Source organism: Bufo gargarizans, chromosome 8 (genome assembly GCF_014858855.1).
Source record: "Bufo gargarizans isolate SCDJY-AF-19 chromosome 8, ASM1485885v1, whole genome shotgun sequence".
Lineage (NCBI taxonomy): Eukaryota > Metazoa > Chordata > Amphibia > Anura > Bufonidae > Bufo > Bufo gargarizans.
The window spans coordinates 110,378,299-110,392,066 of record NC_058087.1 but is presented as its reverse complement, the minus strand read 5'-3'; the positions used below and the strand labels follow the sequence as shown (position 1 = coordinate 110,392,066).

At 45.9% G+C, this 13,768-nt stretch overlaps 2 protein-coding genes across 3 annotated transcripts in view; one reads left to right on the top strand and one right to left on the bottom strand.

Annotated features, from left to right (window-relative positions):
- The window catches only part of STAT1 (signal transducer and activator of transcription 1), a 1,065,817-nt gene that overhangs the window by 862,505 nt on the left and 189,544 nt on the right, over positions 1-13,768 (top strand). The gene's annotated exons all lie outside the window — the stretch shown is intronic.
- On the bottom strand, positions 11,227-12,460 carry LOC122945285 (RISC-loading complex subunit tarbp2-like). Its single transcript, XM_044304321.1, has one exon. It carries the CDS (start codon positions 12,418-12,420, stop codon positions 11,362-11,364), a length of 1,059 nt encoding a protein of 352 aa, XP_044160256.1. The 5' UTR covers positions 12,421-12,460; the 3' UTR covers positions 11,227-11,361.

The following is a 13,768-nucleotide window of genomic DNA, read 5'->3' as shown; positions in this document are numbered from 1 at the left end:
ATGGTGTGTGTTGTCCTCCATGGATGCTAGACATCCCCCTGTTTGGCTGTGCCTTCGGTGAGAGGGCACCAAGGTTCCCCAGAGGGGGAACAACAAGTCAGTGAGCAGTTTGCCGGGGACCGCCATTCACCCTATCCACATGGGGGTCTAGGCAGTTACTGGTTTTCTGGATTCCTTGTTTGTTGTTCTGTGCTGCGTCCTGATTGGTGTTTGGGTTCCAGTACAGATGCATGGGTTCTAGTCATTGTTGCTGCGGCAGGTAAGTGCTTGTTGTTCTGGGCTCTTACCTGCCAAACCAATGGCTGTTCTCTGTCTTTCCCTTTCCTCGCATCTAGGCTGGTGGAGACTCCTGTTCATCCGTGTCTTGGAAGAACAGGTCGTCTCAGCCCTGTCTCTATTCCATGGATCGTTAGGGTTAGTAGAGCCTTGGTTCCTGTGTATGAGCCCTCCTACCATCTGGATCTGCTCATACGGCTAGGAGTCAGGGCGAGGATTAGGGTTGCATTATGAGGTAACCTGCTCCCTGTCCTCGATGTCTAGGGCTAGTTGTCAACCCCTTTTTCTCCACAGTGTTCAGTGGGGAGTTTCCCCCACTCCCCACCATGACACCCCACCAGCAGAGTAATCAAAAAGCTTAAGTGAGTGCTGCATGACTTGGGGCTCAGAATGCTTGGCTGATGTGTAAGGGGTTGAGGTGGAAGACAGATGCCAGTTGGCTGCCGGTGCAAACTCTGTGCATTCAGCAGGAGACTGGGTGGGAGACAATGTGATGGAACTGTTAGCCCTCCAATCAAATGCCGCCTCTACCTGTTCTGGCCTCCCCATTAGTAGTACAGTATTCGGGCCTACAAAATGACACAGAATGTCCTTTTGCCTGTGTGCACCCGATGAAGGCGTTTCATTTGAGCGCATAGCTGCCACAGATTGACAACGTCCTCTCCATGCAGCAGGAGCCAACCACCAAAAAACGAATCAGAAGCCAGTTAACACATTATATTTATAAATATAATGTGTTAAATGGCTGCTGTGTTCCTCTGCTGGTCCTTTTCGTAGGTTGGTCCAGGCAGAGGAGCAGAGTTCACAGTGAGTAGCCACCAACAGCACACTTAGCCCCAGATCACCCCCCATCACCCCAATTAACCCCTTGATCACCCCTGTCAATCACCTAGTGAAAGGAAAAAAGTGATCAGTGTAAACTGTAATTTTTTTTTTCACTGGTATTGACTGATAGGATAGTTTAGGCCCCTTGGTTAGGTAGTTAGAAATCAGTTAGCGCCCAGCCCACTGCACCGCAGTCACTGATTCACTGATTAGCGTATCGCTAATCAGCATTTGTACTTTTATAGTATCTGAAAGTGATCAAAACTGATCACAGTCAGATCTATAATAGTATTAGTGTCACCTTAGCTCGCCCTCCTCCCAAAACGCAGTGTTTGCCTGATCAGGCCTGATTGGTCGCCCACACGTGCGTTCACCCACACCCGCCGCAGTGACCAAATTTTTATTTATTTTTTGATCACTGCACAATCACTTTCCAAGCACTGCGGCGATAAAAAAAATCTGTTTTGATATTTTTTATCAATCGCAGTGGCCTCCGGTACTTCGCTAGCCTCCCATTTGTTAGACAGGCTTGCTTTTTTTCTTGGGTAGTCTCAGGGAATACCCCCTAAATTTAGTAGTTCAAATGTCAAACAAGGGGTATTCTTCTGAAGAGACCTACAGGATTCTGACCCAGTCGGATGAGGAATGGGAACCCTCATCTGACGAATCTAGCGGTTCGGAATATGAACCTGTAGAAAGCAGTGGCAGTCTGACCCACAGTTCGGACAAGGAGGTTGAGGTCCCTGATACCACCAGGCGTACCCGGCCCCATGTTGCTAGACCACAGGTTGCGCAGTATCCATTTCAAGGGCAGCAGAGTGTGGCTGGCGCTGTCAGATTACGTGGTGAGGCATACACCAGCAGCGCAGCCCTCCCTGGACCTAGTACCAGCACTGCCGTACAACATGGTGAAGCGGCGAGCACCAGGAGGGCAGTTGAAGCTGGTATGGTGGCACGTGCAATAGTTACCCCGTCGCAACCACCGCACAGACAGGCCCGTAGACCCCCTAGAGTCCCTGAGGTGCTGGCAAACCCTGATTGGCAGTTCCTAACTTCAGCCGCACCATTAGTTCACCCTTTCACCGCCCAGTCTGGAGTTCGGGTTGAGACAGCTCAGATCGGTTCGGCCCTGGATTTTTTGAGCTGTTCTTGACTGCGGAGCTCTTCGACATAGTCGTGGCAGAAACAAACCGGTATGCCACTCAATTTATATCCGCCAACCCGGGAAGCTTTTATGCCCAGCCTTTCCGGTGGAAACCAGTCCAAGTTTCCGAATTAAACATTTTTCTGGGCCTTCTCCTCAACATGGGTCTAACCAAAAAGCATGAATTGTGGTCATATTGATCCACGAACCCAATTCATCACATGCCCATGTTCTCTGCTTCCATGTCCAGGGCACGATTTGAGGCCATCCTGCGTTTCCTGCACTTTAGTGACAATAGCACCTCTCGTCCCAGAGGCCACCCAGCTTTTGACCAACTCCACAAAATTCGGCCCCTCATAGACCACTTCAACAAGAAATTTGCAGATATGTATACCCCTGAGCAAAACATCTGCGTAGACGAGTCCCTTATACATTTTACCGGGCGCCTTGGTTTCAAACAATACATCCCAAGCAAGCGCGCCCGGTATGGGGTCAAATTGTATAAGCTCTGTGAAAGGGCCACAGGCTATACCCACAAATTTCGGATCTATGAGGGTAAAGATCAGACCGTGGAGCCGGTCGGTTGCCCTGACTACCTGGGGAGCAGTGGGAAGACAGTCTGGGACTTGGTGTCACCCTTATTTGGCAAGGGGTACCATCTTTATGTGGACAATTTCTACACAAGTGTGCCCCTCTTCAGGCATTTGTTCCTAGAACAGATTGGCTGCTGTGGCACCGCGCGAACTAGTCGCGCGGGCTTCCCTCAACGGCTCGTTACCACCCGTCTTGCAAGGGGGGAGAGGGCTGCCTTGTGTAATGAAGAACTGCTAGCGGTGAAATGGAGAGACAAGCGTGACGTTTACATGCTCTCCTCCATTCACGCAGACACGACAATCCAAATTGAACGAGCAGCCAGTGTCATTGAAAAGCCCCTGTGTCCACGACTATAATTTGCTCATGGGAGGGGTGGACTTCAGTGACCAGATGTTGGCTCCGTATTTAGTTTCCCGACACACCAGACGCTGGTATAAGAAGTTGTCTGTATATGTAATTCAATTGGCTGCATATAATAGTTTTGTTCTCTACAGTAAGGTTGGGAGAACAGGATCCTTCCTCAAATTTCAGGAAGAGATCATCGAGAACCTCCTGTATACAGGAGGTTCCGTGGCCCCCATGTACCAGTGTAGTGAGTCGTCTACACGAGCGACATTTCCCCAGTGTCGTTGCTGGTACCTCAACTCAACCGTCACCCCGAAAAAGATGTCGTGTCTGTAGCAGGAGTGAAATAAGGCGTGACACCCGCTATTTCTGTCCTGACTGCCCTGCCAAAAAGTTAAAGTTTATATGTTCTGTTCAAAAGTTATTATAAAGTTAATAAAATTTATTGCGTTGCGGCCTGGTTTTTTCTTTTTTGTTTAGTTTTTTTTACCTTCCAGGTGGACCAACCGATCGACTAGCGGCAGCACTGATGTGCATTCTGACAGAAGCATTGCGCTTCTGTCAGATTACACAAAAGTCAGTGTATGCGGCGCTGCAAGACGAGATTTCTCCTCTGCAGTAAAAGATACGTTTGCCGAGGCATATGAGCTGAGGAGGCGGCGGTGTTCATATGCTTTGGCAAACATTTTGTATATATATATATATATATATATATATAAAATATTCCCGGCAATGATTTATTCATCCACATCCATTGATGTGAATGCAGAAATCGGGTTTGCCAGGGCATACGAGCTAAGTGGGTATGGATGTTGGGCGGAGCGCCTATGTCCTGGCAGACGCCTTTCCCCTCCTTTCTTTTTTTGTCAGAGATTTTTTCATCCACATTGATCGATGCGAATGAAGAAATCTGTGCCGTTCCGTTCCCGGAGGCTGAACGGAAAAAAAATCTCATTTCCCGTATGCTCAATATAAGCAGAATAGCAGAAACTCCTAATGCTGGCCATATATGTAATGATTGCGGAGACCCTCAAATGCCAGGGCAGTACAAACACCCCACAAATGACACCACTTTGGAAAGAAGACACCCCAAGGTATTCGCTGAGGGGCATATTGAGTCCATGAAAGATTGAAATTTTTGTCTCAAGTTAGTGGAAAGGGAGACTTTGTGAAAAAAAAATAATAATAATTTATTTCCGCTAACTTGTGCCCAAAATATTTTTTTTCTATGAACTCGGCATGCCCCTCATTGAATACCTTGGGGTGTCTTCTTTCCAAAATGGGGTCACACGTGGCGTATTTATACTGCCCTGGCATCTTAGGGGCCCTAAAGCGTGAGAAGAAGTCTGGGATCCAAATGTCTACAATTGCCCTCCTAAAAGGAATTTGGGCACCTTTACGCATCTAGGATGCAAAAAAGTGTCACACATGTGGTATGGCCGTACTCAGGAGAAGTTGGGGAATGTGTTTTGGGGTGTCATTTTACCATATACCCATGCTGGGTGAGATAAACATCTTGATCAAATGCCAACTTTGTATAAAAAAAATGGGAAAAGTTGTCTTTTGCCGAGATATTTATCTCACCCAGCATGCGTATATTTAAAATGACACCCCAAAACACATTCCCCAACTTCCCCTGAGTACGGCCATACCACATGTGTGACACTTTTTTGCAGCCTAGGTGGGCAAAAGGGCCCACATTCCAAAGAGCACCTTTCGGATTTCACAGGCCATTTTTTACAGATTTTGATTTCAAACTACTTCGCACGCATTTGGACCCCTAAAATGCCAGGGCAGTATAACTACCCCACAAGTGACCCCATTTTGGAAAGAAAGCACCCCAAGGTATTTCATGATGGGCATAGTGAGTTCATGGAAGTTTTTATTTTTTGTCACAATTTAGTGGAATATGAGACTTTGTAAGGAAGAAAAAAAAAATCATAATTTTTCCGCTAACTTGTGACAAAAAATAAAAAGGTTCTATGCCCATCAGCGAATACCTTAGGGCAGTGATGGTGAACCTTTTAGAGACTGAGTGCCCAAACTGCAACCAAATATCCACTTATTTATCGCAAAGTGCCAACACGGCAATTTAACCTGAATACCAATATAGTATATCATCCATGTACTTTATCATTTAGCTATAATAGCTTAATAGCCTACATTCAGTGTGCTGCCTGTGCTCTTCATAGTGTGTCCTGTGCTGATGAATGGCAGGAAAAGTCTAAAGCATATTGGTACACCATAGACTTTTTTCAAGGCGCGGGTGCCCACAGAGAGGGCTCCGAGTGCCGCCTCTGGCACCCGTGCCATAGGTTCGCCATCACTGCCTTAGGGTGTCTTCTTTCCGAAATGGGGTCATTTGTGGGGTTTTTCTACTGTCTGGGTATTGTAGAACCTCAGGAAACATGACATGTGCTCAGAAAGTCAGAGCTACTTCAAAAAGCAGAAATTCACATTTTTCTACCATAGTTTGTAAACGCTATAACATGTAGAATAATAAATTTAGCGAAAAATTTATATATGGATGTCTTTTAAAAAAAAAAATTACAACTGAAAGTGAAACATTTCTTTTTTTTTGCAAAAATTTTGTTAAATTTTGATTAATAACAAAAAAAGTAAAAATGTCAGCAGAAATGAAATACCACCAAATGAAAGCTCTATTAGTGAGAAGAAAAGAAGGTAAAATTCATTTATCACGGTGAAAGTAGTGTAGTGGCGAATTGTAAAAATTGGTCTGGTCATTAAGGGTGTTTAAGCTAGGGGGGCTGAGGTGGTTAAAAAGATTGAAATAGACAAATCCCTGGGACCAGATGGCATACACCGCCAAATCCTAAGAGATTTGAGTAATGTCATAGCCAGTCCCTTATTTCTGATCTTTAAGGATACTGACAGCGAGTGTTTCACAAGATTGGCGCATAGAAAATGTGGTGCCAATATTCAAAAAGGGTCCAAAAACCAGAGCCCAGAGACTTTAGGCCTGTAAGTTTAACATCTGTCGTGGGTAAACTGTTTTTAAGGTTTTCTAAGAGATGCTATCTTGGAGTACCTCATAGGAGGTGGTAATGATGAGTACAATAAAGGAATTCTAGAGGGGCCTGGATATATTTCTGGAGTGTAATAATATTACAGGCTATAGCTACTAGAGAGGGGTCGTTGATACAGGGAGTTATTTTGATTGCCTGATTGGAGTCGGGAAGGAATTTTTTATTCCCCTGAATTGAGGAAAATTGGCTTCTACCTCACAGGGTTTTAGTTTTTTTTTTGCCTTCCTCTGGATCAACTTGCAGGATGACAGGTCAAACTTGACAAATGTCTTTTTTTAGGCCTTATGTACTATGTTTCCTCAATGAAAATAAGCAAATAACGCCATATCAGCATGGCTGTCACGGCCAGTGGTATGTTTTGTGACACTTTCCTTCACTTGGTTGCCTGTGGCAACGTGTGTTGTTGTGTTTATGTGGTGGCAGTGTCTCAGCCCTATGGCTGATCCCCAGGACATGATTGCCACGCATGCCGTTGCCCGCCGCAACAGGTGAAGTGTGTTTGTTTATGTATGTATTCCCCTTTAAGTGGCCGTCTTCCCTTGCCTCGTGTTTGAAGGGTTAATTCCCTTCTGTGTGTGTGAACACTGGGTGTGTCTGTTCGGTGTGGCTACTTGGGCCTATAAAGCCTCAGTGAATATCACTTGTCTGAGGGGTACTTCAGCCATGGTTAGCTGGAGCAGCCTCCTGTGTATTCCATCTGCCAGTGGGGGCCACCCTTGTGGTCATAAGTTCTTGTATGGTGTCTTGAAGATTGTTTGGTCTTGTTATTGCAGCATATGGTTTCCTGGGTTCCCGTGTGATGTCTGTTGTGTGTTGTGTCCTTTGTGTTTGTTGTGGACAGTGGCACTTGCATGTGGGTTCCAGGTTGTGTGTGTCTGTGGCAGGTAAGTGTGGCACTAGTCTCACTTACCTGTCATTGCCATATGTCTGTTCATGTTCCCCTTTCTTTGTAGCTTGGCCACTTTAGACTCCTGTTTCTCCGCGTCCAGGAGGAACAGGTAGTCTACCCAGTTCCTAGCTTAGGGACCTGCGGAGGGTTAGTAGGGACCCGAGGTTCCGGAGCATGAGTCCTCCTACCTTCAAGGTCGGCTCATGCCGCTAGGAGTTAGGGTCAGATTAGGGAAGCTTTAGGAGGTGACCTGCTCCCTAATTCGTGATTACCATCTTCTTGCATCGCACGGCTGAGGGTTTTCCCCATCCTGAGCCGTGACAATGGCTTCATGAGGAGGTAAGTTCTAGACTTGACCACGGGAAATCAAGGGATGTCGTATATCTGGACTTCTCCAAAGCATTTGATACTGTGCCACATAAAAGGTTAGTATATAAAATGAGAATGCTTGGACTCAGGGGAAAATGTCTGTATGTGGGTAAGTAACTGGCTCAGTGATAGAAAACAGAAGGTGGTTATTAATGGTACACACTCAGATTGGGTCACTGTCGCTAGTGGGGTACCACAGGGGTCAGTATTGGTCCCTATTCTCTTCAATACCTGTATATTTATTAATGAACTTGTAGAAGGCTTGCACATTAAAATATTAACTTTTGCAGAGGACACTAAACTGTGTAAAGTAATTAACACGGAAGAGGACAGTATACTGCTACATATGGATCTGGATAGATTGGAGGCTTGGGCAGAGAAGTGGCAGATAAGGTTTAACACTGACAAATGTAAGGTTATGCACATGGAAAGGAATAATGCAAGTCACCGGTACATACTAAGTGGTAAAATAGCAAACTAAGCTGTAGAAACCCTTGTCAGGCAGCTGCTGCTAAGGCCAATATGATAATGGGTTGCATCAAATCAGGCATAGATGCCCGTGATGAGAATATGGTCCTGCCACTTTACAAATCACTTGTCAGACCACATATGGAGTACTGTGTACAGTTCTTGGCTGCTGTGAGCAAATCAGACATAGCAGAGATGGGAGATGGTTCAAGAATGATTCTTCATAGAAGAGAATTCTGTATGGTAAGAGCAATGAGACTATGGAACTCTCTGCCTGAGGAGGTGGTGATTGTGAGTACAATAAAGGAATTCAAGAGGGGCCTGGGTGTATTTCTGAAGTGTAATCATATTATAGGCTATAGCTGCTAGAGATGGGTTGTTGATCCAGGGATTTATTCTGATTGCCCGAGAGTCGAGAAGGAATTTTTTCACCTACAGTGGTTTGCCTTCTTGCAGCATAACAGGCTGAACTAGATGGACAGATGTCTTTTTTCAGCCTTATAAACTATGTTACTATATTATCTGGTGGGGATGTATTAAAATGAAGCCACTCTGGGACTCGATCAATAATCTTCTACCACAATTATTTAAATATCCAATATCCCTAACACCTACCCAGGCCTCTACTACACATGGATTTGGATTATTTCTCTAATATATGCAGAACTGTAGTATCTCATATAATCATTGCTTTACAAACCAGAATCACTACTTACCAGAAATACCCAGACCCACATCCTTTAGTGGAAATAATAGGCTTTATCAATAATAATTATTTATCGTAAAAATCATTGCATCTGCCTCACATAAGCTAGCCAGGTTTACGGTCAAATGAAGTACATGTATTACTTTTAAATAAAAACAAAGGGTCACATTTATTAAAGGGTTTCTTTAACCAGAAGTACCAAAATTAAACTGGCTGACATTAGCGATGTGCTAATGTCAGCTTAACCTAACTAGGCTATTCCTAGTTTTATCCATGCCCCGGTTACTCCATAAATGTAACTTTTATCATATGCAAATTAGCCTCTAGGAGCTAGGGGCATTGCTCCTGCAACTAGAGGTGCCGTTCTCCCACCTCTGTCACCTCCCTCCAAGTCCTGATTGGAAGTGCCAGGCAGCATTCGCATCCTCCTGCCGGCCGTGAGTGCATGTTAAAGGGAACCTGTCATGTGGATATTTGATTATAATCTAACTTATTATATACAATCATTAACTACTAAAAAGTGCCTTAGATGTATTCATTTACTGGTGTGACAGATGGTTACCTCATAATATACACACAAGGATGCCGCATGCTAATGAGCTGTTTCGAGTCCGGCGTGAGGTCATCGAGTCCAGCGTATATTTAATTCAGAGCTATAGCCACTCCCCTGCCCACCTGCTGCTGATTCCTATAGAAGCAAACCGTCATTCTGCAGCCGGTGGGCGGGGAGAGTCAGGAGCTCATGAATATTCATGACTCATCATTATCAGCTGGAGCTTTTCAATACAAGATGTTGGCAGATTGACTGGGTCAATTAAAGAAAGTGACCCAGCATTTTGCTAAGCGAATCAGTCACTTATTTATGTTGCCCTTAGTTAGGACACCATAAAACTGGTGACAGGTTCCCTTTAAATCTCGCGCCGTGCCGTTAAGTATTCAGCGCAGTAAGGAAGTCGGCAGCCAGTGTGTGTCCTTCCTTCACTATGCCTGCGCCGAACACTGCACGACGCAGGTGCGAAATTTACCATGCATTCAGGGCCAGCAGGAGGATGTGAACGCTGCCTAGCCCTGTCAATCAAGACTTGGAGGGAGGTGACGGAGGTGGGAGAATGGAGGAGCAATGCCTACCCTGCTCCTAGAGGCTAATTTGCATATTATAAAAGTTACATTTATGGAGTAAATGGTGCATGGATAAAACTAGGAATAGCCTAGTTAGGTTCAGCTGACATTAGCACATCGCTAATGTCAGCCAGTTTAATTTTGGTATTTCTGGTGACAGAAACCCTTTAGGACCAGCGTTTTAGATGCCAGTCTTAATAAAGGCCCATAGCGGACGGTGGTTCTGCCAAAGTTATGAAGAGGCGCAGGCCTCTTCATAACTTTGGCGCATCCAGCGCCAGTTCTAAATGTTAGAGAGCTTCCTTGCTGTCTTACATTTAGGCCATTTTCTATGCCTAAAACAGGCATAGAAAGTGATGAATGAGATAGATCTGCCGGCCCATCACCTTCCGTCTGCCGTCTTATTACACTTGTCACCAATTGTTCTTATCACCTAGGAGTTTATTTATCCATTTTGTTTCCTTTTGGCTTATTTTTTTATTTATTTACTCTACAGTGCAAATTACTATGTTGTTCATTATTTTGCATATCGCAGACGACAATGACAATCAACACTTCAATTTGTTATAGATGTAATTTATTGTCAAAATACAATAAAAACTAATGGGGTCATATATCTAACTGCTCATAGCATCCAATTAGATTCCACCTTTTATTTTTTACTGCTCCTTTGGAAAATGAAAGGAGGAATCGAATTGGTTGCTATGGGCATCTAAGCCAGTTCTACGTTACACCATTTTGATAAATTACCCTATAAAAGTTCAAAAAAGAAGGTTAACATTAAGGGGCATAACTAATATGTTGGTACTGAGCCCCATAGTTACATAATTGGTAAGGTTGGATGAAGTAGGGGCTATTCATATCTAGTTTTTGCTGTAGAGTTTAATTGGGCAGGCATAGTTCAACAATGCATACTTTTGACTGTCATTGTTTGCGTTTCTGTACTTTTTTTTTTTAAGGACAGATTAGCGTAGCATAAAAAAACGTATAGAAAGTGTAGAAAGGCACAAGGGACCATCATAGATGGAAGATATGTGTCACCGAGGTTCCTGGCCTCGGTGAAGTAGGAGCCAGTAGTGCAAATGTCCGCAGCAGTTGCTGATGGACACTTTGATAGTTAGCATAGCTGTGAAAAGCTAATCCGGGCCGGCTCTTACTGGGAGCAGCCAAAGTGCAGGGAGGGTTGGCTGTTCCCCATGGTCCAGGCCGGGTTTTGACGGGCTTACAAAAAGTCAGCCAGCAGGGTCAGTGGTGTGATTACCTGGCTGATGGTGGAGCTCTGTGTAGCTGTGTGTTTTGGAGCCGAGTGAAAACCAGTGGGTCTCTGCCGAGAGACAAAGGACAAAGCAAGGTTCCCATCCACTCCGTGGGGAGTACGGTACTGTGCCCTAAAACTTGCTATGTGATTTTTCAGATTCAAGATTGAACTGTTTTTCAGCCACGGTTGGTCACATTTTGTTGGAGCATATTTGGGGGCTTTGCGGTGCACATAGTATAGAGGATTAGGCTCTTCTGGTGTTGAGTCCTTGAGTAACCCCAAAAAATTAAGCAGATTTCTGTTCTTCTCTCTTCCTCACGTTCACTTACTGCCAGCCATGATTTTCAGATACTGCAGTGCGTTGTGTGCAGCGTTAGCACGGGCTGCTACTCTCGTGGCAGCAGAACCGTGACATACAGTCGTGGGTTGTGTCGAAAGCTCCACAAGACATTGGTACAGGCCACTCAAACTACATTCATCAATATCAAGATAGCTGATCTGAAAGCTTTGCTCCTCAGACAGGTCTTGCAGCAGGGCACAGAAGCCAGAATTAAGGATGGTAAGTGGATGACTTGTTAGGTGAAGGATCTTTTCTCCAGCAGAATTGCGCAAAGAGTCCCAAGTACAGGCTAGTCCTCGACCTCTGCTCCCATCCAGTCTTCCCCCTCCTGTATTCATAGAAAACTGATCATCTTCAGGCTCTGGCTCTCCATTTTCCCGATGCTCTGTGGGTACCCTGAGAATCTTGGCCGCAGCATTTCTCTTTGCCAGCTTCTTGGATGTGCCACTGCCAATCTCTAGAAAGCGCTCCACCCGGCAGGTCATGGTGAACTCTTTCCTGTGTGCTGGGCCCGACTCCTGCGTTAATGTGTATTCGGGAAGTCTCCAGCCTTTCTGCACCACCAACTCCTGTAGGGCCCCCACGGGATTACACTCTGACTGCTGGGCCGACAAAGGCGGTTTCATGTCAATGCTGTTATTCCTTGACGTTGGTGGAGATGCTCCCTCAGACTTTACGGTTACTTCTGCAGGTAGTTCAGCTGTACAGTCAGTACTACTGTTTTCCTCGAGAATTTCTCCAAACATATCTACACCCTTCAGTAGGGAGAGTGCCACTTCTGCCGCCTTGTGCTTTGCCGCCTTCTTGCTAGGTCCTTGACCGGTACAGTTGATTTCTCCAACAGACACACGAAACGTAAAGTTGGGTTGATGAGCTTGTCCTTCAGCTTTGAGTAGGTCATACACGGGAGTCTTTCCTACCCGAGTCCCATACTCTTGCAGCAAGCTGATGGGAGTCTTCCCAGGACTCAACGCCAGCATCTGCTCTACACTGGGACACCCGGAGCACGTCTGGTTCCCACAGTCCTCGGTCTCACTCATTCCCTCCTGCTCTCCGCTCACCAGCAACAATGGCCGGGACGGGAAGTAGAGCTTCGCAAGGTCATGCATTCAAATATCCCCCGGGGTGGACGTTATGAGGCCAAGAGTCTATCAGAACCAACGCCACAACCGTCCTTAAGAGAGATCATCTGCTGGAGGTGCCATGGCCTGGGACATATGGCAGCCCAATGTCCCATCAGCCCAGAACAAATGGACTGTTCTGTGGGGAGACGAACCTCACTGTTTGCGTGTAGTGCGGTTCCTAATGTTGAGGGAGGACTCCCTTTTTGTACAATTAATGTGAATGGCAACCCCACAAAGGGACTTCTGGACTCGGGGAGCCTGGTCACGCTCCTAACAGCCAGTATTCCTCATAAGTTGGTTCCTGGGAAGACCTTGGGAGTCACCTGCATTCATGGTGATACCAAGGTCTACCCAATAGCCCAGGTGACCTTAAAAACAGAAGAGTGTACGGTATACCACCAGGTAGGGGTAGTGCAGGGATTGATGCATGAGATGATCATTGGCCGAGACTGTCCTGTGTTCTGGGACCTGTGGGCCAAGGCAGTACCGCAGCAACACCCTGGTGCTGCAGACAGCCCCGTGCTCCTTGACCCTGAGATGGTCCCTGACTTTCCGTTCTCGGCCATGGTAGGTGAGAATGAGGAAGATTCTCCCCTTGAGGAGACGGTCCCCGACTTAGAGGTGTCTCGGGGAAACTTTGGGACTGCTCAGTTCCGAGATGAGACTCTAAAAGGGGCCTTAAACAATGTGGGGGTAGTAAATGGCGCGCCTCAAGAGCCAGGGGCAGACGAAAGGTACCCTCACTTTGCAATGAATGAAAACTTGTTGTACCGGGTGACTAAAATCCGGGAAGAATTAGTTGAACAGCTCGTGGTTCCTAAAGCATACCGACGCATGGTAATGGACCTGGCACATAACCATGTATTAGGGGGACACTTAGGGGCTGAGAAAACGCTTGAAAGGGTTTTGTAGAGGTTTTATTGGCCCGGGTGTTACAGAGAAATTAAGGATTACTGCCAATCCTGCCCTACGTGCCAAGTATCCTCTCCAGTCGCAAACTTCCGCAGCCCTCTAATACCATTACCAATTATCGAGATACCAATCGAGAGAATTGCGATGGATTTAGTCGGGCCTTTGGTAAAATCCGCAAGGGGGCACCAATATATATTAGTGGTAATGGATTATGCTACCCGATACCCTGAGGCGGTGCCCTTGAGGAAAGCTAACTCTAAAGTTATAGCCAGAGAATTGTTTCAGATTTTTTCCAGAACAGGGCTGCTCAAGGAGATCCTGACTGACCAGGGGACCCCGTTCATGTCCAGGG

Excerpts from the sequence above, each read along its gene's own strand:
- LOC122945285 (XM_044304321.1), bottom strand. The coding sequence starts at position 12,420 with ATGAGTGAGACCGAGGACTGTGGGAACCAGACGTGCTCCGGGTGTCCC.